The 25,486-nt window shown below is 52.2% G+C and overlaps 2 protein-coding genes across 2 annotated transcripts in view; both read right to left on the bottom strand.

The window, feature by feature from the left end:
* Positions 1-227: 227 nt before the first annotated feature.
* On the bottom strand, positions 228-2,516 carry LOC307100374 (olfactory receptor 10T2-like; the record flags this gene model as incomplete). The annotated part of the gene is made up of 2 exons (XM_079772748.1): positions 228-1,181; positions 2,502-2,516. 2 exons carry the CDS (start codon positions 2,514-2,516, stop codon positions 228-230), a joined length of 969 nt encoding a protein of 322 aa, XP_079628874.1.
* Positions 2,517-10,672: 8,156 nt separating this feature from the next.
* Positions 10,673-25,486, bottom strand: part of NOTCH3 (notch receptor 3) — a 33,142-nt gene continuing 18,328 nt past the window's right edge. Inside the window, exons 24-33 of the mRNA XM_079770580.1 lie at positions 24,891-25,459; positions 23,435-23,767; positions 20,141-20,295; positions 19,828-20,050; positions 18,749-18,833; positions 17,804-17,966; positions 16,221-16,525; positions 15,811-15,958; positions 13,577-13,674; positions 10,673-12,774 (exon numbers count right to left, since the gene is read on the bottom strand). Of these exons, the coding sequence (XP_079626706.1) occupies positions 11,716-12,774; positions 13,577-13,674; positions 15,811-15,958; positions 16,221-16,525; positions 17,804-17,966; positions 18,749-18,833; positions 19,828-20,050; positions 20,141-20,295; positions 23,435-23,767; positions 24,891-25,459 (3,138 nt within the window). The 3' untranslated portion in view covers positions 10,673-11,715. The remainder of the gene's footprint in view (positions 12,775-13,576; positions 13,675-15,810; positions 15,959-16,220; positions 16,526-17,803; positions 17,967-18,748; positions 18,834-19,827; positions 20,051-20,140; positions 20,296-23,434; positions 23,768-24,890; positions 25,460-25,486) is intronic.

Genomic DNA, 25,486 nt, shown 5'->3' with positions numbered 1-25,486 from the left:
CCCTACTGGGGATCGAGCCCGCAACCCCGGGCATGTGACCTTGACCGGAACCGAACCGGGACCCCTCAGTCCGCAGGCCGAAGCTCTATCCACTGCGCCAAACCGGCCAGGGCAGACCATTTCATCCAAGGTTCTGGGAGCTGCCCCCGTTTTCCAGGCGGAGACGTTGAACGTCAGGCCGGGCACACGACCTCGAAAACGCCAGAGCCGCACTGCGGAGCCAGTGTTCATGCGAAGGCCCCGCAGCCGCGCGCCAGGGCCCTCCTCAGCGCCTCCCGCACCTCCCGGTTGCGCAGCGTGTACACCACGGGGTTGAGCAGCGGCGTCACCACCGTGTAGAAGACGGCCACCAGGCGGTCGCGGGCAGGGTCCCCCCCGGACGCGGGGCGCAGGTAGATGATGGAGGCGCAGCCAAAATGCACCACCACCACGGTGAGGTGGGCCGCGCAGGTGGAGAAGGCCTTGCGCCGGCCCGCGCCGGAGGGGATCCTCAGGATGGCAGCCGCGATGAGGGCGTAGGAGAGGAGGAGGAGGAGGAAGGAGACCAGCACCACCAGCACGCTGAGGAAGAAGATGGCCAGCGCTTTGCCCGCGCTCTCGGCGCAGCTGAGCTTCAAGACGGGGGCGATGTCGCAGAAAAAGTGCTCCACTCGGCCGCTGCTGCAGAAGGGCGACGAGAAGATCATGCTGGTCTCCATCAGGGCCACCGAGAACCCCGAGCAGAAAACCAGGGCCCCCAGGCAGAGGCAGACGCTGGGTCTCATGAGCAGCGGGTACCGCAGCGGGTGGCAGATGGCCGCGTAGCGGTCATAGCCCATCAGGGTCAGGAGGAAGCAGTGGCTGCAGCCCAGCCCCAGGAAGAAGAACATCTGCGCCCGGCAGCCAGCCAGGGAGATGGCCTGGCTCTCCGTGAGCAGGCGAGCCAGCATATTCGGGATGGTGACCAGCGTGTAGCAGGTCTCCGAGAGGGACAGCACCGCCAGGAAGCGGTACATGGGGGTGTGAAGGGTCCGATCCACGTGGATGATGGTGATGATGGTGACATTGCCGCTGAGGGTGACCAGGTACATGAGGAAGAACAGCGCGAAGAGGGTGGTCCTCAGGTGTGGGAGGTCGGAGAAACCCACCAGCACAAACTCGGTCACCAGCCAGGTGGCATTTTCCCACTGCTCTTTAGGGGTCTGAGAAGAGAGGACAGAGCAAATGCAATAGAGCAAGTTACGGAGGGGGTCGGCGACGCATCCTTGTTTGACAAAAAGGAAAAGGGAGACCCGGAAATGGTGTCACACAGACAACAGGGTGGTGGAGGGAGGGAGGTGTGGTGGAGGTGGAAGAGGGTGTAGGGGGGACAAATGGTGATGGGGAGAAAAAAGAAATGATGTCACTTGTTTTCCTAATATCACCCAGCTAGCAAGTGTCTCTTTAATAAGAAGAAAATCATAGATGTGGGAACAGCCTAAGTGCTTGTCCACAGGTAAGCGGATAACGGAGACGTGGTGACATATGCAGTGGAATATTATTCAGGCATGAGAAAGACCGAAATCCTGCCATTTGCAACAACATGGGTGGACCTTCAGGGCATTATTCTAAGGGAAATAAGTCAGACAGAAAAGGACAAATACCATTTGATCTCACTCATATGTGGAATCTGAAAGAGTTACACTTTCATAAAAACAGAGTGAAATGGTGGTTGCCAGGGGCTGGAGGGTGGAGGAAGAGGAGAAATATTGTTTAAGGATATAAACTTTCAACTAGGAGATAAATAAGTCCTAGAGATCTAAGGCACAGAAAAGTGAATATAGACAACAATATTGTATTATAATTATCAAACTTTCTAAGAGATCTTAACTATTCCCACCACACAAAAGAAATGATAATTTTGTGACAGGACAAAGATGCTAGTTATTGCTACAATGGCAATTATATTACACCATATGAATGTATCACATTAGCACGTTATACACCTTAAACTTACACAATGTTACATGTCAAATACATTTCCATTTTTTTAAATATATTTTTATTTATTTCAGAGAGGAAGGGAGAGGAAGAGAGAGATAGAAACATCAATGATGAAAGAGAATCATTGATCGGATCCAGCCTGCAACCCCAGGCATATTCCCGGACCAGGAATCAAACTGTGACCTCCTGGTTCATAGATCGAAACTCAACCACTGAGCCACGCCGGCCGGGCAAATACATTTCAATTTTTAAAAAAGAAAAAAATCACAAAAATCTATAAGGAATAGATACTTATATTGGGGTTAGGGAGAGGTGGTAAGAACACCAGTGCCTTAATCTGAGTCCCTTAGAAACAGATCCTGAGGCAAGGATTCATAGTTTATTTGGACCATCATCCTCCAAATCATTGGCGGGAGACTGGGGGAGGGAGAGAGATAACAAAGGCACGTTGTCAAGGAAATTACCACTGGCGACTAGAATTTAATCCCACCTGAGGAACCCTTCGGGGCAGTGAGGAAACTGGGGTGTTTACCCATCACCTCCTCATTTGCCATTGCTTGAGAGTTTCTACCAGGAGACATTAATCTCCCAGCACTTCCAATTTGCCAACATGTACAGAGAATTCAAGGAAATAATAAAAGCCAAGGGGGTGTGGGCCAAGCATTTACTACTGTGTCTGCTACAGTTCATATACGCGAGAAAAGCAAAGCTTGTAACATTGTCATTATCTACATGTTTTTTACTTTTTAAATTTTTATGCTTTAGGACTGCATTGGTGTAAAGATGAATGCACGCTTCAATCCTAAAACTGCATTTATCTCTTCTGATCTTAAAAGAAATTTAAACAACATCACGGGCCCCCTTAATAGTATGGCGGGCCCCAGGCATTGTGCCCCATGAACACATCTGTATTCATTAAATGGAACATAACTCTGAAATAATTGGCCATTTTAATTCAAATTATGAGACATCAGTATAAATACTGAATGGTTATCATTGATTACTCTATACCTCAGAAAAAAAGATACAGTAATCTATATTAGAGGGCTTTTTTTGGTGTGTGTTTTTAATACATTTTATTGATTTTTTACAGAGAGGAAGGGAGAGGGATAGAGAGTTAGAAACACCGATAAAAGAGAGACATCGATCAGCTGCCTCCTGCACACCCCCGACTGGGGATGTGCCCGCAACCAAGGTGTATGTCCTTGACCAGAATTGAACCTGGGACCCTTCAGTCCACAGGCCGACGCTCTATCCATTGAGCCAAACCGGTTAGGGCAATATTAGAGTGTTTTTGAGGGTATTTTTCACTCAGTTGGAACATGGGACTCTGCTTTAAGGGAAATGGCCCCAATGCAATCTTTCCCTGCTTATTCAGAGTTAATTGGTTGAGAGATAAACATACTAGTAGTTCAACCTGGAGATGCTCAAACAACACCAACTCAGATAAGAAGGTGGGGTCCACAGAGAGCAGAGTCCTGATTTATCCGCCATCTAGTGGCACTTGGGTTGATCTGCAAAACCAGTGATCCTTATAAGAAGAGAACAAAGTGTGTCCCTGAAAATACTCACCCACAGCAATGGGGCCAGAGAAATTGACAATGGCCATCTAAATGTCTTGGAAGTTTGCTGCAAGTTTAATTCTGCAAAAATCAATTATAGATTTTAGTTCTGAAGTTATATCAAGAAAGGCAACAAAAACATGTGTTTGGTCAAGTCCAGAGATATCCTGGTTATGAAGATCAGACAAGTCAGGACCGTCAGAGAACTTAACAGAAGCAAATAGGTAATGAGGGAGGGATGCCCATGTTTTTCATGAAGAAAGAAAAACCAGTTAGCAGGCAGCAGGCAGCCATGTTGATCAAGCACCAAGTGCATACTTGTTCTGTAAAGAGAGAGATGGTGACTATTTTAGGCTTTGTGGGCTATCTGAGCTCTGTCTTAACTGCTCCATTCTGCCATTCTAGTGTAGAAGCAGCCATAGACACATATAAACAAGTGTCATGGCTGTGTTTCTTATTCTTTTTAAAGATATTTTATTGATTTTTAGAAGGAGAAGGAGAGAGAAGGAGAAACATTGATGTGAGGGAGTAACATCGATCAGCTGCCTCCTGCATGGCCGCCACCAGAGATCAAGCCCACAACCCGGGTATGTGCCCTGACCAGGAATTGAACCCGCGGCCTTCTGGTGCATGGGATGACGCCTTATCAACTGAGCCACAGCGGCCAGGGCATGGCTGTGTTTCAATAAAACTTTATTTACAAAACAGGCAGGGGACTGGATTTGGCCCTCAGGCTGTAGTTTGCCAGCTCCTAATCTAGCACAAGTAGAACTAAAAGAATATTCAGCTTAGGAAAACTCCAATGAGGTCCTCTGAAGGATTCATGCTATGAAAAAAAGGAAAGCCTGACTTGAAATGCTCAGAAACTAAAGCCAAATGAAAGTCTAAAACCAAGAATCTCAGACTCCACTTAGGAAATCCAGGTCTAAGAAACGGCACGCTGGGCAAAGATGCCCAGAGCACGTATCTGAAAGGGGCCCTTTAATGTAAATTAAACAATACCAGGGAGAACATCAAAGCCCTTATAGAGAGAGCATGATAGAAACTCAACTGCCTAGAACTCTTCACAGAGAAAGGAGTATTTGGATATGACTCTCAAAAAATGTAATTTCTGAATATCATTAAACATTGTTAAATTGAAACAAATGTACAGGCAAACCACAAACTAGAAAAAGTTGTGATCCAAAAAAAAAAAAAAATGTTTAGCTCTTACAAATCATTAAGAAGAAAATGAAAACTTCTAGTTCTAAATAAGCATTGGGGAGGTAATGCACAGCATGGTGACTATAGTTAATGATGCCGTATTGTATGTTTTAAAGTTGCTAAGAGAGTAGATCTGAAATGTTCTCATCACAAGTAAAAATTTTGTAACTATGTGTGGTGATGGATGTTAACTAGACTTATCGAGGTGCTCATGTTGCAATATACATGCATAACAAATCATTATGTTGCACACCCGAAACTAACACGTCAATTATACTTTCATTTTAAAAAGAAAAAAAGATGAACACCCAGGCCCATCTTACCCCCACCCCAATATTTGTGGAATTCAAATGAAGGCTCATACACCATATGACTGAATATTTAAAGTTAACGAACAGTTAAGTGAAGTATGTTCTAACTCCTCACATTGAGAAACATACCTTCCTAATGACCTGGGAATGGCCTACGGGAATAGGTCAGGCCTTCTCAGGCATCTTAACGACGCACTCAGTGTAGGAGTCTCTTCTACCACAATTATCCACCCTCTACTCGCATGCCTCCAAGGACAAGGAAGTCGCTCCCTGACAAAAATCCCATGACGTGGAGCAGAAACTCTGTGCTCAAAACAGCCCTTCTGGTACCTGCAAGGACAACCGAACTGGGCTCTGGAATCAGACAGGCCTACGTTTGAAAGTTGGTGCCTGCACTTCCTAGGGCAGTGTGACCTTGGGCAGCTGGTTTGGGCCCCGGGAGCCCCGTCTATGAAAGTGGAGACTGATCTGTGAGCTCTCAGATAATAGCTCGTAAGATGCCCTGAACAATGCTAACAAACCCTTTGGTCTCAGACTCCTTGCTAGGAGACACTGGATGGTCATTCTCGGCTTTGCACTGCTGAGGAAGCGGGGCCCATGTGGGATAATCTCTCCTTCTCTCCACGGCGGTGCCAGGATTCAAAGCCAGGAGTGTGTCGCTGGAGGCTGCGCTTTAGAGGACGGCGAGTCATTCTACGCTCACGCATTGAGCACCTGTTCTGTGCTGGGGGCTGCTCTGGGCACTGAGGACACAGCAGGAAACTGAACAGGCAGAGATCCCAGCTCTGGAGGAGCAGAAAGTTCTAGAGACGTGAACCGGGCAATAAATAAGGGACGTGATAACCGAATCAGTGAGACAGCATTTTGGACCATGAGCGCTGCCGAGGAAGAGAAGCAGTGTACTTAAAGGGTCATCGAGGGGTCTGAGGACGGTGGCGATTTTACATAAGATGGTCAGGAAAGGGCTTGTGGAGGCTCAATGTTCAGTCACTCAGGATTTCTTGTTTCCCCTCCCTCCTTTTCAGATCTCACCCGTAGGGCTGGGGATGGGCCAAGGTGACTTCTCCAGCCAAGCAAAGGCCCTGAATTCACACTTGAAAGAAATGAACTTGTATGCATCCATGCATGTCCCTTGGACAGACAATACAGGGGGGTGAGGGTCTGGCGAGAGGAGGAGGGAGGATGGGAGCGGGCTGGAAGAGGTTAATGGGAGGGAAAGTAGGACCTATGTAATACTTTCAACAATAAAGATTAAAAGAAATGAGCAAATGAGTCAAGAGGATACTAGGGGAAGGAGGTGTCCTAGGTAGAGGCCGCAGCCAGTGCAAAGGCCCTGGGGCTGGACTGTGCCTGGAACAGGAGCAGCAAGGAGGAAGAGAGATGCAGAAGGAGGAAGTGAGAGGGAGGGAGGTGGGGGTGGGAGGTGATGAGAGCATGTTTCATAGGGTCTTGTGGGTCACAGTGAGGACTTCAGCTTCTACACCTAGTGATGTGGGAGCCAGGAGGACTCTGGGCAGAGGAGGGACGTGACCTAACTCGAGTGTTCCCGGGTGCCCTCTGGCCACTGTGGGAGAACAGTTTGGGGAACATGAGTGGGAAGGATGAGGGCTGGACCAGGGAGGTGGTGAGAGATGGCCATTTATGGAGAGATTGTGCAGGTGGAGCCCACTGGATCTTCTGACAAGATGTGGGTGAGAGAAAGCAGTGTGTGGGAGCTGGCAGAGCTGCTACAGGAGGGTGGGGTGGAGGCCATCCAGCCAGAGGTCAGAGGAGACTCTGTTCAGCTCTGGGAATGCCAGAGGCAGACACACACCTCACCTGGTGGACTCATACGGACAGCCAGGCCCCGGACCACCCTGGCCACAGAGGTAGGTGGCAGGTGTGCCAGCCCCCTGCACACACCGCAGAGAGAAGGAAGAAGGGGGACTTCCGGAATGGGGCTGAAATGGAACCCTGCAACACCTGAGAACCGGAGACTTTGAGTTTGCCTCCAAGTGTCCAGATTGTGACAGGTGAGTGGCCAAAAGGAAGTCAGGTTACAGGATTAGGAAGTTCCTTATTTGCATACCTGGGACCTATGAAAATCCCACCTATGGCGAGATCCCCGGGCCAGCTGCTGGCTTGGTGGGAGAGTTAGCGGGAGGCCGTGGGTACTGAGCTCAGGGGCAGGCCCATGGCACTGCCACGGCGAGGGTAAGGGATGAGGAACGCACACGGTCTGGAGTCTTTCCTCTTCCTCTTTCTTCTCACCAGGAAACCACCCTGGAAGCAGGAGCCCCTTCCCCACCACCTTTAAGCCCTCGCTGCTGAGAAACTCAATGAGTATGTGTGCATTCACGCCTATGAAGCTCCTGGATATATGCGTGCATGTGTGTGCCTGCTGCTTGCAGGGCATGCGTGTGTGCGTTTGGTACCCCATGTGCTCAGACCACACATGAGCTGGGGGTGGGCTTGGGTGGCTTCTCCAGCCCGGCAAAGGCCCCGAATTCGTACTCACCATGGCCAAGGGAGTTTCCTGCCTGCATCCCTCACTGCTCGTAGCCTAAGAGGGGAGAGACTGAGGACCTGGGTCCTGTTATACAGGGGATCCCTAGAGCTGCTGTCTCAGGGGCCCCCAGCCACTAACAAGCCCCCCAGGGCTCAGGCTGGAGAGACCCTATGGGTTTTTTTTCCCTCCTGGAAACTGGAGACCCCAGGGTCCACTTCTCCGGCCCCCAGGCTCTCCCGGCAAAACATGGGAAAGGACTAATTATGACTTCTTGTTGTGGACGGCGGTCACAAATGCTCCCTCCACCCCATCAGTGCTCCCCAGGGCCTGTCAGTGCCCACCCTGCAGGGCAAAGCTGCTACCCCGAGGAAAAGGCACCTCCAGCCCTGCCCTAGAGGAGGGAAGGAAGAAGTGATCACTTGATGTTGTTATACAAACGTTCCCCAGGCTCAACTGCTTAGAGTGGCCACAGCCCCTCGATCCCTCTCCCCGTTCTCTTCAGAATTCGTCGCCAAATCCTCTCCACTCTTCCTCCCCAAGTTCCCATCCCCTCAGCCCCGCCCGAGGTCAGGCTACAACATTCCCACCTGTTGTAAAAGTTGGCAACATCACCTTCCTCTCGTCTGCCCTCTGCACCGGCCACCAGAACAGGAGCCCTGGCTGTGTTCCCGCTCTACTCAGGGACCTTCCAATGCTCCCCAATGCCCTCAGAGTAAAGTTTAAAATTCCCCACCTTCACATTTAAGACCCTTCTGATCTGGCCCCTGGTACCTTCTCCAGTTCCAAATCCATCCATTGCTCCATGCAAACGGTCACACATCCGTTTATTAAATTAACAAGTAAGAAAGTGAGGCATACACTGAGTGGCCAGATTATTATGATCTCTGAACGCATAATAATCTGGCCACTCAGTGTATATCCTATATAATAAAAGGCTAATGTGCAAATTGTCCCCTCGACCAGGAGTTCGACCAGCAGGCAGGCTGGCCAACCGCCCATGTCCCCTCTCCCTGGCCAGGCTGGCCGGACCCCACCCAGGCATGAATTCATTTACCGGGCCTCTAATACACACACACACACACACACACACACACACACACACACACACACACACACACTCTGAGTGGCCAGATTATTATGTGTTCAGAGATCATAATAATCTGGCCACTCAGTGTAGACCCAGCCATTCCAAATCGCTGACCCTTCCTCTGAGATTTCCATGCTGTATCACACCATTTTGCCCCTCCCTATGCTATTTCTTTTCCCCTCCTCTTAGCCTCCTGGCAAACTCCTAGCCCTGCTGAAAGACACAGCTCTAGCATAAAGAAGATATACACACATCGTTAGCCATTCGGCCATTGACTGACATTAGGTTGTTTCCATATTTTGGCTAATGTGAATAGTGCTGCAATGAGCACAGGAGTTCTGGCTGAGAAATTTAACTTCATGAATTAAATTTCATGACTGGACAGGAGTCTCATAATTTTGCAAACTCCTGCCCTATACCAACAACCCCTGTTGTATTTGGGGTCACCCCCAGAAGTGACCCTGAGACAAAGATTTGAGTAGAAGTAAGTTTACTTTGGAGGTGACCCTAGAAAATACAAGCAAGGAAGTGGAATAATGAGAAGAGACAGGAAAAGAAGCTAATAGAGCGTATGTCATCAGGCAACTTACCCCTGTGGCAGCTGGGATGCATTCCCACTGGAAACCTCTGGGAAACAGCATGGAGTATTTATTAGTTGCTTCCACAAAATTCCTGCTTCTGCAAACCTGATTGCCCCTCAATTTACCCCATCCCCAGTTCCAGAGCACAGACTGATCGCTTTAAAAAATCAGCACATCCCATATCCCATTACCATAATGACTGAGTAGAGCAGCAGTGCTGAAAAGCAAACCCCCAACCACCATCACCAGGGGACAACTGGCAAGACCTGGAGACATTTTTGGTTGTCACAATGGAAAAGGGGCATCTAGTGGGTCGGGGCCAGGGATGCCATTAAACAACCTACAACGCACAGGAGAGCCCCCTTTGGTAAAGAATGACCTGGCCCCAGGAATTAATAATGCCAGCATTGAGAAACTGTCAGTAAGAGGATGGGCACATGATCCAATCGGAGTCAATACAAAATCAACTCCAAGTCTAGAAGCTTCTCAGGTCCCTGGAAAGTGCCCTATGGTTAATGATCTTTGCACTTATTTTGCTAACACAGAAGGAAGGCTATAGCTGTGAGAGTGGGAAGATAAATTGGATTGGGTACCATGTGGAGCCTGAGGATGACACTGATGCCTAGAGAAAAATCTGTAGAGGTGAAGAGAAATTCAGCCCTCATTTCTGTGACTAGATGGTCCTGAAGCTGGTCCTTATTAGTTACATGAGCTAATAATTTTGTTTGTTTGTTTGTTTAAACCAGCTGGGTTAATTTTCGTGTCACATGCAACCAAGAGCACTCCAAGTGACAGGGGAATCAATGAACATTAACCCATCCTCTTTTCCCGGAGGACCCCCTATGTGAACACAACCTTCTCTTGGAGTACAATTGGTTGCAAGACAAAGAAACCCACCCAAGCTGGTATATGTAAAGGAGTATTTATTACATAGGTGCAACATTGTCTCCATACCCCAAGGAAACATGAAGTAGAGGTGACTTTCATGCAAAACTAGCATCAGGCACTTAGAAGGCAATGAAACAATAACTGTGATGTCAATGGAATGAATACTCAATTAACTGGAATTGATACTTGTGAAACTAAGATACTCCTTCCAACTCTAGAACCATTGGAGCACTTTTCTCTGATTCTCCCTGCATACTAGCTCCATTCTTATGCTGTTTGCAGAAGTACCTACCACTCCAAACTGGCCACCCATATTTCTTAATCTTCTGGTGACCTTAAAAGCTCTACCAACTGACAGCTTTCCTAGCACTTCCATTAAACAATGTTTCCAAGCAAATCTGATTGAATCATCATAGGTCAGGTGACCACCCCTGATCCAATCAGTGGAGTCATCTGCCAAAAGAAGAAGAAACACAAGTGGATAGGCAAGCTAAATGGGTTTAACCTAAGATGGCAGCTCGTTAGCCTTGGAGAGACAGAAGATCCACCACTATCACTCCCCACCTTATCTAGACACAGATGAATGATACTGAGTGTTAACTATTCCTTTATTAGGTGGTGAGGGGAGTGGGGGCTGTACAATGCAAGGCCTGGGAACTTAGCTACACAGAAATTGTGATCAGAAGCCATATTACAAAAATAGCCTAAAAATACTTATCTTCTGCCAGGGGACTGGGCCAGGGGAGTACCAGGAGAGGTGCCACTCAGGCAGCTCCTTCCCATCTTGCAGTCCCATATGTACAGGGAGACAAAGTGAAATGCACGTATCTCCCCTAATCCTCATGTTCCCACCACCCACCCCCAAGTTCCCAAAGGGAGGTGGCCCAGGCTCTAGGGAGGGGAGACTATGGGGGGGGGAGGGGCTCTCTGAGGCAGAAGGGCCCTTCCCCCAGCAAAGCTACAGAACAAGTTCCATCTGGAATGCAGTGAAGTGAGGGACGTGGGGTGGGAAGGAAGCTCCCACATCTTGCCAACCCCTGGCCCCAGAGGGTGCGCCCAAGGGTGACTACTTGGTACACACCAGGGTCATGTACTCGGTACACAGGATCCCAGTCATGCCTGTGTACTCGGTACACAAGTATCCAGCTTGGCCAAATGGGCCCACAGACTCAGCCCCATGGGGGCACTGGGGGGTTTGCAGGGGGCAGGGAGCAGCTCCATATATATATTTTGTAAAAAATAATAATAATAATAATAAGTTTGTTTAAATGAATTTTGTTTCTATACAAAATGTAAAAAATAAAAAATAAAAAATCCACTCGTGTCAGAGTGTGAGGAGTGAAAGAGGCCAGAGGAGGCAAGAAAGGAAGGAAGGGTGAGTTGGGGAGCAGGAAGAGGGGAGGACAGGAGGAGGTCCCAGACTCATCACAAGACCCATGGGTGGGGGTCAGCCTGAACCCCTTACAAATAAGGGAAGATTGAAGCCCTGGGCTGGCAAACTATGTCAGTCACACTGCAGGGGGATTGGAAAAGAGAAAGGAGAATGAAAAGGATTAGAGGAAAATGGGAGAGAGAACAGAATCAAGATAGGGCGTCTCTTCAGTTGCCCACACTCCAAGAACTGAGGAGCACCTCAAGCCAACACCTGCCTCTTGGGAGTGACTTCAGGCTGGGGCCCCAGCTGGGTCTGGGCCTGAACTAGGGGGCCAGGGACAGACAGGGAGAGTGGCTGGGCCGGAAGTGCCCCAGCAGCTGTGGCCGTGGCCCGAGTGGCAGTGGCAGTGGCCGGGCTGGGTGTGGAATCGGACCAGTCCGAGAGTGCGGGAGGCGAGGGGCTGGCCCAGTGCTCAGGGGACTCAGGGGACGGGGTCAGGTAGGGATGCTCACTCGGGACCCGGAGGAAGCGAGCCTTGGGGGGGCTGCCATGGGCCCCAGGTACTGGATACTCCTCACCATGTCCCGGAACAGCCAGATATGGTGGGGGCCGCTCCTGAGGAGACATGGGGGTCCCAGGGTTCAGCAGCTGGGGTCCCGGTGCCAGTGGCAGCAGGAACGAGGGACCTGGTGGGGCAGGTGGGGGCAGCCGGGCCCAGTCGAGGGGAACGGCCACAGGTTTCAGCAAGCCCAGGCTGAGTACACAGCCCCCGGGGGGCTGGCGCCCTAGACCTGCCCTGCCCGCACCACCAAGCTGGGCCAGGGACACCGCCGTGGTGGTGGCACTCATGTAGGGCCCCTCGAGGGGGAAACCTCCAGGGGACGCAGGGGGCCCACCAAAGGGCCGTGGGGAGTCCAGAGAGTCTACAGGCGACAGTGTGACTGAGCTCTCAGCCAGAGGACCCGGGCAGGCCAGTGTCAGCTTCTTGCCCCGGCCCCGGGTGCCCTGTGGTCCCAGCCCTGCTTTCCCTGGTGGCCTTCGGCTCTTCTTGCCCCCTGACTGTGCCGCCTTGAGGCCAGGGAGGAAGGCCCCGGGCGGGCAGAGCAGGGGCCCCAGGCCATGGGAGCCCGGGGGACTGCGCGGCCCACTGGGCTGGTCTAGCAAGCGCACGATGTCCTGGTGCAGCCTCTCCTGGGCCACGTCACGGGGCAGCCTGTCCAGATGGTCAGTGATCTCCCGGTTGGCAAAGTGATCCAGCAGGAGCTTGGCAGCCTCATAGCTGCCCTCCCGGGCAGCCAGGAACAGCGGTGTCTCCTCCTGGGGGGAGCCGAGAGCCAGCAAGGTGTCAGGGTCACAAGGGCCAGGACGAACTCCTGGCCAGCAACACCAGGGCCTCCGTCCTCTGATGGAACCTGAGAGCTAAGAGTTCATGCTCTCCAGCCTGAGAAGACCTGGGTTCAACTCCCCGCTCTGATGGGGAAGCCGAGGCAAGTTCTTTTATTTAAACCACATTCGTGGCACACCTACTAAGTGCCAGGCCGCAGTGCCAGGAATAGGGTGAGAAAAGTAAGGCACTTGCCTTAGGCACAAATTTTAAAGGGGCACCAAAACTCTCAGTCATCAAAATAAATATTTTAATGCAATGTTTTTTTAAAAAAAATTTAAGTTAATGCAAAAATTCCATAATAAATAAAATATGGAAATTTTAAATAAGGACAGAATCCATCCTGCATCCCTCTGAGCCTCACTCTGCTTATCTGAGTAGAGTAACACCACCTTCCAAGGCTTTTTAAACAACGATCAAAAAGTCACCTTTTATTGAGCTAACTGAATCCTTGGAAGAGGCAATGAGATAGGCACTGTTGCTTCTCCATTTCACAGATGAGAACACTGAGGTCCAGAGGAGTTAAGCAACTTTCCCAAGGTCACATAGCAACTGCCACACACTTCCTCCTCTGATCTACTGTTGGAGCCTCTTGAGCCCAATGCCCACCCCTGAAAGCTGGCTGCAGGCTGGGTGAACGCTCCCACTTGCCTACCCCACCCCACTCTCTGCTACCTGGTAGGGGGAGGTCTGTGCTAGGGATGACCCCCTGGTGAGCCAAGGGCTGGGGCTCACCTTGCTATCTTGCATGTCCTTGTTGGCTCCATTTTTGAGCAGGGCCAAGGTGGCCTCCACGTTGTTGACAGCTGCAGCCCAGTGCAAGGCTGATTTCCCTGGGGGGAGTGGAGAGAGGTCAAGGTCAGAATCAGGCTCCTGTCCTGGCCCTCCAAGGCAGAGAAGCAGGAAATGCCCAGAATACCGCCTGGTGAGCAGGAGCGGACCTGCCATGCGTATCTGAGCCCCTGTGGATGGCTCTGTGTATGTGTGCAGATCTGTAGAATGACTCTCTGTCCAAGGGAGACACTGTACATGTGTCTTCCATGGCCTGGGGCTCCTGTACATGTGACTCTCCGTATACAGAGGGAACTATGCAGCCCTCACTTGTTTATTCGAAGAGGTGTGCTATCTGATGCAGTTGCCACCAGTCCCATGTGCCTCTTTACATTTAAATTAACTAAAATTAAATAAGATAGGTGTCAAAACCATTCAATGGGGAAAGAACAGCTTTCTCAACAAATGGTGCTGGGACAACTAGATCTCCACATGCAAAAAAATTAAGTTGGACCCCCTACCTCACACCATATTAAAAAATAATAATAACTCAAAGACCTAAATGTAAAAGCTGAAACTATAAAATATTTAGAAGAAAATATAGGAGTAAATCTTTATGATCTTGCATTAGACAAAGATTCTTGGATATGACACCAAAAACAGAAGCAATAATACAACAAAAATACATAAACTAGACATTATCAGAATTAAAACGTTTGTGCTTTGAAGGACAACATAAAGAAAGTGAAGTCCTCACTCAGTTGTTTACCGTGCCATCCTGATATGCCAAGGTTGCAGGTTCTATTCCCAGTTAGGATACATACAAGAATCAACCAATGAATGCATAAGTAAGTGGAACAACAAATCAAGGTTTCTCTCTCTCTCTCTCCCCCTACAAATTGGGAGAAATATATCTGATAAGAAACATACCTAGAATACATAACCTTTGTAACTCAATAATAGAAAGACAGCCTGGCCAGCTTGGCTCAGTGGTTGAGCATTGACCTATGAACCAGGAGGTCACGGTTCAATTCCCGGACAAGGCATATGCCCAGGTTGTGGGCTCAATCCCCAATGTGGGGTGTGCAGGAGGCAGTCTATCAATGATTCGCTCTTATCATTGATTTTTGTATTTCTCTCTCCCTCTCCCCTCCTCTCTGAAATCAATAAAAATAGATTTTAAAAATATAGAAAGACAAATAACCCAATTAAAAATGGGCAAAACATCTGCATGGACATTTTGCAAAAGAAGACACATACAAATGGCCAACAAGCATATAAAAAGGTGCTCAAAATCATGAGCCACCAGGAAAATGAAAATCATAAACCACAATGAGATACCAATTCACACCCACTATAAACTAAAAAACAGATAATAAAAAGTGTTGGCAAGGATGTGGAGATATTGGAACCTTCATACACTGTTGGTGGGAGTGAAAAATGGGGCAGCCACTGTGGAAAACAGCCCCTCAACACAGAAAGTTCTATTGGATAGTGCTCCTCTAAGGCCATATTTCTCAACCAGGGGTGATTTCCCCCCAGTGGCATTGGGCAACGTTGGGAGATATTTTTGGTTGCCACAACTGGGAGGTGGGCTACTCGCATCTCATAGTTCAAGGCCAGGGGTGCTGCTGAACACCCTGCAACGCAAGGATGGCCCCCGCCACCAAAGATGCTCCAAACCCAAATGTCATTGGTAGGTTACGAACGCCTGCTCCAAAAGTGGAGAACACCTACTCCAAAGGATGTTTGTGAGCATCTGAGTGTGTGTGCCTCTGTGTGAGGTCCTCGGAACACAAGGGCAGGTTGTGAATCTCCACAACTCTGTGCAAGAAGCCACCTCCAGGGACTCTGCTAGCAAGCCACCGGGGAGGGAGAGGCCACCGCATATAAATGGGTCGGTTAGCAAATTTATTATAACAGCTGCCTAGCAGATGGCAGCAGGGACTTCTTCTAACAAAGCAGGGGGAAATGAAGTGTCCTGGGGAGGGCACCTTTTCCTAAGTCGCTGATGTGTCGATGAGCTAGCGGACGCCTTAAGAAAATGCACGACAGTGTAAGTCCCTGCTGCAGCCCTGTTATGTGTACAGGAACCTCCATGATCGGGTCGCAGTGTTCACAGGGGGTGAGAGTTCACACAAACAAGACAGTCAGGGCCCCTGTGACATCCTCTCAGCCCCCACCACCCACCAGCCTACCAAGTTCGTCCACAGCATTGACATCAGCGTGGCTGGCAATGAGCTCTTCCACCATGCCCTCCACCGCCAGGCGGGCCGCCAGGATCAATGCGGTCGACCCATCTGCCATGCGGGCATCCAGGTCCGTGGAGCGGTTCCGGATGAGAATCTAGGGGAGGGAGGGTGCGGCAGGGGGAGTCATGGCAGAAACAGGGGGACCAGGAGCACTTCTAAGCCCTCTGAGGACCCAATCCCCACATCTCCTGGAATCAATGAGATTCAGGGAGCAGCTACTTGCCAGAAACTGTACTCCCATATATCCCCATTTTACCAAAAAAAAATAAAATCTGAAAGGCAGAACGGGGGCTCCAACCCAGATCAGTTCGATGCCTGTCCCAGCTCTGATGTCCAAAGAGGCAGGCCCATCTCACCTGGAAGACGCCCTGGGCATCGGCAGTGACAGCCGTGTGCAGGGGGGTGCGCCCTGAGTGGTCTTGGGCATTGGTATCTGCTCCAGCATCCAGCAGCCGCTTGGCTGCATCAGCCCGGGCATAACGGGCGGCCAGGTGCAAGGCCGTCTCGCCCGTGCGGTCAGTCCGCGCCCCAAGCTGGGCGCCCTGGCAAATCAGGTCTGAGATGATGCTGGCGGACGTGTCTTCTGCCTCGTCCTCCTCAGCTGGCATGGGCTCCAAGGCCCCCCCGCAGAAGGAGGCCAGCATTAGCGGGGTGAAGCCATCTGCAGGGAACAGGAACATATTACGGGAAGGTGGATACAGGGGCTTTTCCAGGGAATCCTGCTGAGGGCACTGTATTAGGAGGAAGTGGGACAAACGGAAGTACATCTGCATGCACACACACACACACACACACACGCACACATCTGTGTCAGGGGCCCCAGAAGCCAACCCAGGATGAAGATTCATGGGCATGGGATTTGCCCCAGCAGGGGCTCTGAGGCAGAAAAGGATAAAGGACAAGGGAGGGAGGAAGACAAACAACAAGCCCCTCAGACAGATTCCCAGTGGGTTACTTCAGCCTGATCCCAAAGGGGAAGGCTGAAGGCTGAGTTATACCTAGAGTTACAATCCAGTTCGAGGCAAAGGAGCTGTGCCTGTCAAATGCCCACACCCGCCAGTTATGAGCAGCCCGCCCCCAGGGACATAAAATCCCTTAGGGACTTCAAAAGACGCGGGCCTTTTAGTGCAAAACAGCGCTAGGGGGAGAATCCCCTGAAATATGGCAAAGATGAATCCAACTGGATCCAGATAACACGGTCAGCAGCACTTTGTGAGCATTTGGCCTGGTTTCCTTAGGAAGACACTTGCACCCCATTCTCCATCCTCAAGCTCTGGTTAGAGCCAAACCCCCTCCCCAAGGGACAGGCATATGGCCCAGGCTTGGTCAGTCTGCATATTCCAGGCCCCAGACCACACTGACTAGTTCAGGGATGGGCATGTGACCCTGGTCTGTCCAATCAGAACTTATTCTGGGACTTTTTCTGGTGTAGAGGGGAAAAAAGGTTTTATAAGGCTGGTCCTGCCTGTGGCCATAGCGTCCCCAGGAAAAAAGCCTTCCTGGGCTGGAGCCAAGGGGTGGTGAGTCCTGGATCCAAATGCATCTGATGCTTCCGGTTACAAGAACCAGGAAATCCCTTGTTTTACTTAAACCTGGGCTATTATCACTTACAACCAAGAGTCCTGATTAACAACCAGCCCCATGGGCCAGGCGTCCTCAAACTACGGCCCGCGGGCCACATGCGGGTGTTTTTGCCGTTTTGTTTTTTTACTTCAAAATAAGATATGTGCAGTGTGCATAGGAATTTGTTCATAGTTTTTTTTAAACTATAGTCCGGCCCTCCAACGGTCTGAGGGACAGTGAACTGGTCCCCTGTTTAAAAAGTTTGAGGACCCCTGCCATAGACGAACACCCTGACATACCTAGCTCTCCCCAGAACACAGACCCAGACACAAACTCTCACAAGCAGGAGCGGGCAGCGGGAGGTGCCATCACGGACCTGGGCCACGCACGTTGACATCCATGCCATCAGCATCCGCATCGCCCTGAGGTGGTGTCAAGGCCATGGCTGGTGCCACTCGGATGTCAGCAGCAACCAGGTGGTGTTGAGTCCACTGGCGGCAATCCACAGCATCCTCAGCCCCCACGCCAGGCTCCTCTACCTGGAGGCACAAGGACCCAGGTTCTCACCAGGGGTTTGGAGAGACAGAGGGACAGTCTGGGTTTCTCTCATGGAGATGCACACACAGCCCCCGCCCCCTCAATTTCCTGTTTTCTAGATCAGGGAACAGGAAATTGACATATAGGAGGTCAGAGAACTCGTTAGAGGAAAAACTGGAATTTTAATCCAAATTGGAAGGGGGAAGGGCTTGGAACCCAAGGTGGGTGATCGAGGAAGAGACACAGCATCGTAACGGTCAGCACACACCTGTCCATACACGAGACACAAACACACCGAAAACAAGATTAAGTTGACAATTCTACTGGCAACAGCATCAAGAAGAATAAAACATTTAGAATTATATTTCCCAGGGGGAAAAAATGCAAAACTTGTACTCTGGAAACTAAAAATCATTGGAAAAGAAATGTGGGGGCAAGGGAATCCTTCAAGGACCAGTATTAATCTGGGGACATGAATATGATCATGAGGTATAGGGACCAAATAGTCACACACAAATGTATCGATGCACCTTCATGAGCATAGCAGCTGGGCCCCTCGCAGGAGCTTGATAAATGTCAGACCCATGGTCCAAAAGTGAGTGAACAGGACAGAATATTCTTAACCAGTCTGCCAGCTCACTGAAGAGCCTTTGGGCACCAAACACAGAGCCTGATCAAGCTAGACCTGAGCTTAAGGATCCAGGTGACGTCCTCTGAGTTCTCCCCCTGACCTTCGGGGCCCCACCCAAGACCCTGAAGCAGGGTTCAGAAGAGGGGGTACAACCTTCAGTCGCTTGGCCTCTGGGCACTCTGTGTCCATCCAGTCTGTTGCCACCTCCCCCATCAGACTCTCCCCCTTGGCCATACTCCTGTGGAGACAGTGGATAGGGGGAAGGGTAGAGGGAACAATTGAGACATGTGACCTGGAAGAAGATTTGGGGTGGGGTCACAGCAGAGGTCCCAGAAGTGAGGTCAGGGTCTGGAGTTGGGATAGGTCAGTAGGCACAGGGAGCAGGGTTGAGATACAGGGTCCAATGAGGGAGTGCAGAATGGGGTCAAGGTCACAGGGAATGCAGTCAGAAGTTATGATGAGTGACAGCCAGGGTCTAAAGGTGGAACTGTGGAAGGAGACAGGAAGGAATGGGGTCAGGAGCAACCAGGTGGTGTTGGTCATGGGTATACATCCGGGGTTAGAGAGGATGATGTCGTAACAGAATAGAGTTAACCTCATAACAGGTAAGAGACATAGCCAAGATAAGGAGGTTGTGGAGAGGGGTCAGGGAGTCAGGAGGTCACAGGGGAGGGGTAAATTCGGGAGTTAGGCCAGGGAGGGGTTTGGGTCTTGAGGGACAGATCAGGGAGTTGGAGGTGGAGTCTAGGATCAAGGCCAGGATTGAAGGTGGTGGGGAATGGACATTGAGTTGGGATGGAAAGGGGATCAGAGAGGAAGTCAAAGGTCAGGGTGGATTAGAGCCAGAGGTGATCATGGGGGTCACAACAGAAAGGCTCAGGGGTCAGGAAGGGGTTGGGGTACCCAATAGGGGTCATGGAGCCAGCAAGCATGTGGGAATGAATGCTGAGTATTAACATGAGATCTGAGAGGCAAGGGTTGGGGTCGAGTCCGAGTGGGGTCAGGATAGAATTTGAGTTAGAGCAACTGGGACATAGGAAATGGAATCAGGGGTCACGAATCAGGGGTGATCCCCAAGGGATCATGAGTCAGTCAGTGGTCAAGGGGTAAGTACTGGGGTCCAGGCTGCCGTCTGAAGTTAGGGTCCAGTTGGGGTCAGAGTCAGGTCAAGGTGGACTCAAGGGCTCACAAGGCCCCTGCAGCCAGGGACAGGGAACGGGCAGGGTCCTCACTTCATGCCCAGCGCATCTTGGCCCACAGGCTCCCTCCGGCCCTTGTGGCCAGCGGCCACGTCCTTGTGCAGCGCAAAGCCCTCGGGGAACCAGAGGGTGCTGTGCTCACGCTTGCGCCGGGCCACCATGACCACCAGGACAAGGATGACCAGCAGGAAGACCGCACTGGCAGCCAGCAGCGGCAGCAGCGGCACACCTGGCTCCGGCGGCTCCAGCGGCTCTCCTGCAGGCAGGAAACGCAGGACTTCAGCCACGGCCTGGACCCCACCAGGGGAGCCCCGGTCCACCCCGGTCGCCCACCGGCCGGGCTCACCCCGCGCAGCCCACAGGGGGTACGGGAAGTCCAGGCGCTCCACCGCGGACAGCGCTCCCAGGTAGTCGGCCGCACTCTGGGCGTCGGGGAAGCAGTGGTCATTCTCGGGCAACTGCAGGCACAGTCGGTTGTCAATCTCCAGCATCACCACTGAGCTGTGGGGACACAGAGGGGGGATCGGCCGGCTTAGCGGGGCACCGACTGCCAGGCTGGCACCAAGCCCCATCTCCCACCCCCGCGCCAGGCTCCGAAGAGCTGTGTCCACTCACCATGTCACCATGGCCCACCTGCCCCCATCTGGCATCCAACCCCACCACACTCCCCAAACCAGTTTTGCTGAGGCCACCAGAGTCCCGCAGACCATGGCTCCAATGGGCACTGTTCTCATGGCAACATCTCTTATGGCTGCTGTCGGCACAGGCCCAGATCTCCCTTACCAGGTTGCTGCATCCGTCTCCGGACTGCTATGAGCTCTGGCTTCTAACAGCGGGAGCCCCCCTTCTCGGGAGAACTGGCCTCACTCGGCAAGGTGGGAACCCTCTCCCTTGGGAAGTGACACCCCTTAGGGGAGCATCAGCCAGAGACTGGCTGATGTGAGAGATACAAAAGCTGCCCCTCCTGTCTCAAGGCGGGACTGGCACTGAGGTGCTATTCATGCTCCGGAGCACTCCCAGGAATCAGGCTGAAGGCAGACAGTGGCCTGGGCTCCCTCCTGCCTCAGTTTCTCCCCTACCCCATCCTGCTTCCCTCACCCCTCTCTCCTGAGAGCACCCTTCCACAGGGCACATATATCTGAGTGCCCATCTCAGGCTCTGCTTCCAGGAACCCAAACCCTCCAAATCCCTTTTTCCTTGGGATCCCAAGTACCCCATAACCCATCTCTTCCTATTTCTCCAGCTGCCCCTTTTCCTCTTGTAACCACAGAACTGGCCCTATCCTATTTCTTTTTTCTTTTTTTTTTAAATATATTTTATCGATTTTTTACAGAGAGGAAGGGAGAGGGATAGAGAGTTAGAAACATCGATGAGAGAGAAACATCGATCAGCTGCCTCCTGCACACCCCCCACTGGGGACGTGCCCACAGCCAAGGTACATGCCCTTGACCAGGATCGAACCTGGGACCCTTGAGTCCAAAGGCCGATGCTCTATCCACTGAGCCAAACCGGCCAGGGCATGGCTCTATCCTATTTCTAACAAGACCCCAGAACTAAAGTTTAAACCTCGCTTGGGTAGTCCTAGCTTGTGTTGCTAAGTGGTTAGAGCAGGCGTCCTCAAACTACAGCCCGCGGGCCACATGCGGGTGTTTTTGCCGTTTTGTTTTTTTTACTTCAAAATAAGGTATGTGCAGTGTGCATAGGAATTTGTTCATAGTTTTTTTTTAAACTATAGTCCGGCCCTCCAACGGTCTGAGGGACAGTGAACTGGTCCCCTGTTTAAAAAGTTTGAGGACCCCTGGGTTAGAGCATCGGCCCGAGGGTCACCAGTTCGATTCCAGGTTCCAATCCCAGCCCCAGCCAGAGCACATGCCGGAGGCAGCCAATCAATGTGTTTCTCACATCAATGTTTCTCTCTCTCTCTTTCCTCCCCCTCCCCTCCTTCCACTCTAAAAATCAATGGAAAAAAATACCCTCGGGTAAGGATTAACAACAACAAAACACCGTGGATACAGAACTCACGAGTAACTTATGAACCCTCAACTGCTCTGCCCACAGAACCAGAACATGGCCAGAACCCGAATGCTGGAACCTTTTGAGAGGTGAAGGGTCTGGAGATCTGACGCTGAAACCCCTTACATCTTGCTCCAAACCCTGCATCAGGGAGACAGATTTGAGCCTTGCCGGTGCCACAGTACTGGCTTCTATGCACATCAGGAAGCGAGCTGTTGCTTGGTGTCACTCTTTTCTGAGCTAATTTCCCCCAACCAATCCTTAGGTCTCAGTGTTCCCAGATCATTCTTTAAGAAAATAGAGCTATTGATTGATTGATTTCAGAAAGAGAGAGAGAGAGACAGAAACATCAATGATGAGAGAGAATCATTGATCGGCTGCCTCCTGCACGCCCCCCACTGGGAATGGAACCCACATCCCATGCACGTGCTCTGACCGGGAATCAAACCATGACTTCCTGGTCAGAAGTCGACGCTCAACCACTGAGCCACACGGCTGGGCCCCAGGTCATTCTTCTGTCCCCACCTCTCTCCCCATTTCTTTGAGTCCCTCTCATGACTTCAGTGATTGCCCACGCCCTTTTGTCTTTCTTGTCTCTGTCTTTAGCCCCTGGTTGCCTCCTGGGGATCTCCAGACTCCTCAGATGCTACAAGCCCCAAAGCAACCCTATTTTCCACCCTGTGTCCTCAATTTGGTGAGACGCCTGAAAGGGCAGAGCAGGCCAGCACAAAATGTACTGTACCCTCCATCCTGTGTAACTATGTATATGACTCCTTTTTCTTAGAAAACCGCGAGAATGTAACAGTTGCATAAACCTGCCAATAGGAGTGTAGAGAAGTAGACTCAGTCCAAATTAGGCAATCTCTGTAACCCACGTCACTTCCCTAAGCCCACCCAAATGACCAACCCTTTATAACCTACCGCTCTCCCGGGGTTCTCTCTCTGGCCCCACTGCTGCGTCAGGAGGAGGCTGGGAGCCAAACCCGGGTTTGAATAAAGACTCTTTGCTTTTGCATCGGAGAAAAGGCTCCCTGGTGGTTGATTATTGGGGACCCTGAACTCTGGGCATAACACGCCCTCCAGCCACTTGCTCACCCCAGCCAGGGTCTGGCACATAAGCCACCCTCTTCCATCCCCCCTAGCCCAGCTGCATCCCATCGGAGCCCACGCCGCCATCTCTAAAACTCATCCTTCCTCTGTGTCAGAGACCACACGGCTCTCTGGCACTGTCCGGCCCGGTAGACCAGGCCACCAACCTATGCTTTCCATTTCTAAGAAAAAACTACACAAGTTCTTAACGACTCTGCTATACCCCTGCCTCTCCAGAAAGAGGTAGGTCTATATCCAGGGGCAATTCTGCTCCCCTTGCCCGTATCTTGGGGGTGGGCAGCTACTTGTATCTAGTGGGTGGAAGCCAGGGATGCTGCCCAACAGTCTACAGTGCACAGGACACCCCGCAGCAAAGAATGCTCCCGCCCCAAATGTTCACGCTGTCAAGGCTGAGACGTGCTGGACTTACTGTCAACAAGAAGGCTCCCCAAGATGTTAGGGAAGTGAAACACACCAGACCTGCCCCGCGGTGCACCCTCCCGTCCCCCACGCAGTGCCTCAGGGTACAGCCACTCACCCAATCACCTCGGGGCCCAGCTCGCGCAAGTGCGGGGCTTCCGAGCCAGGGTCCTGCCGGTGGTAAGGGAAGACCATGGCCTGGCCGCGCTCGTCCAGGCGGAAGCGCAGCGAAGTGCGCAGGATGGCGCTGAGCCGCTGCAGGAAGTCGGTGCCGGAGTGCAGCACCTCCGTGGGCGGCAGCAGCACGGTGAGCACCAGCATGCCGCGGGCCAGCAGCGCCGGCACCTCGCCCGCGCAGTCCAGCCCGTCCCAGCCGCACTCCTCCGTGTTGCAGCCCTGGTCGCAGCGGCCGTCTGCAAAGTGGTCCGCGCAGTACTTCTCATAGACCGGACTGGGGGCAGAAGGGGGCACCGTCAGGGGGCCTCCAGCTCCCCCCCCCCCACACACACACACACACACACAGAACACCCCAGCTCCGGAGACAGAAGGGGATCAGACAGCAAGCAGAGGACCGGGATGTATCCGAATACATCAGGCTTTCTGAAAATCCAGCCACTCGCTCAGTAACTATGAATAAATCACTATGGGTAACACCTGGCAGGTGCTGAGCCTGCTGCGGGCACCCAGCATAGGCCCAGGCATGCCCGTGAACACGTGGAGATGGCATTCCGGGGGTTGGGGGACAGATGGTGAAGGAGACAAATGAGAGAGAATAACAGCATTTCATTTACACGGCAGTAAACGCTAAATGTAAACACACACACAGAATGCTATGTAGATTACATGCTAAGGAGGAAAATGAAGCAGTGGGACAGAAGGGACAGAGCCCAGGATGGACAGATGGAATGCATGGGACAGACAGATGGGGGCATGAGTAGACACAGAGAGGGGCAGGACAGGCAGGCAAGGGCAAGCACAGCTGTGTGGGCATAGAAAAGGGCAAAGGGGTTCGTGGACAAGGAGAATAGATGAACAGGTGGGACACAAAGATGGTCAGATGGACTGATATAGGGGGCACGTGGACAGACAGACTGGCATACAAACAGACAGATGCACAGATGAGATGGACAACATACAGCTTGGTGCACAGAGGGGCAAAAGGAATTCATGAGTGGACAGCGAGATGGACAAACGGGGCACAGGGAGGGAAAGATGGAGTGCAGAAGTACACAGAAAAAGAGAGAGGCGGGTACATGGATGGACAGACAGATGGGAACGTTGGGACGGGCAGGGCACAAGGATGGACAGAGAGGGCACAAGGACAAGGATGGACCAACAGACAGAAGTGGCACTCAGCTGGGCAGGACAGGTACACTAAGGAGCGGACAGGGCAAATGAATGAACAGCCCAACAGTCTAAGGATGGACTGACAGGCAGACAGACCAAGGCAAATGAATGGACAGAGAGAGAGGCAGGACCCGTGGACAGACAAGACACAGGCTGGGGTGAATGGATGGATGGCTAGATGCACAGAGGCGGGGCCCCTGAACAGACAGACAGAGGGAGGGGCTCACTTGCAGGTGCGCTCGCGGCCTCCAGCCCGGCAGTCAAAGTTGTCGTAGAGGCAGGCGGGGGAGCTGCAGGCGGGGTCGCAGCGGCTGTTGTTGAAGAGGCGCCAGCACTGCAGCGCCGCGCACTGCCGCCAGGGGTCGCCCACGCTCAGCGAGCAGTCGCCGCCGTCCCAGCCGCAGCCCGGGCTGTTGCATTCCCGGTCGCAGCGCTGGTCCCCGCTCTTGGCCTCGCAGGCGGCGCTCGGGCACAGCGGCTCCTCCGGGGCCTCGGGCGCCGCCGCCGCCAGCACCTCGCAGCGGGGCCCGGCCCAGCCGGGAGCGCACGCGCAGCGGAAGAAGGGCGCGGAAGGTTCCGGGATGCACGAGCCCCCGTGCAGGCAGGGGGAGACCAGGCAGCTGGCGTTGGTGGCCCCCGGCGGCGGCTCCAGGACGCCGCGGCAGGCAGACCCTGACAGCCCCCCGGGGCAGGCGCAGCGCGGCCCGCGGACCGTCTGCTGGCACGGGATGCCCGCGGGGCACTGCAGCTCCCGGCAGGATCGCGCCACCCGCTCACACCGCGGGCCCCAGAACGGCTGCGGGGGGGGGGGGGGGGGGGGAGA

The sequence above is a fragment of the Cnephaeus nilssonii genome (genome assembly GCF_951640355.1).
Source record: "Cnephaeus nilssonii genome assembly, chromosome: 5".
In the NCBI taxonomy this organism is placed as follows: Eukaryota; Metazoa; Chordata; class Mammalia; order Chiroptera; family Vespertilionidae; genus Cnephaeus; species Cnephaeus nilssonii.
The sequence above is the reverse complement of the archived record's forward strand: the minus strand, read 5'-3'. Positions and strand labels throughout refer to the sequence as shown.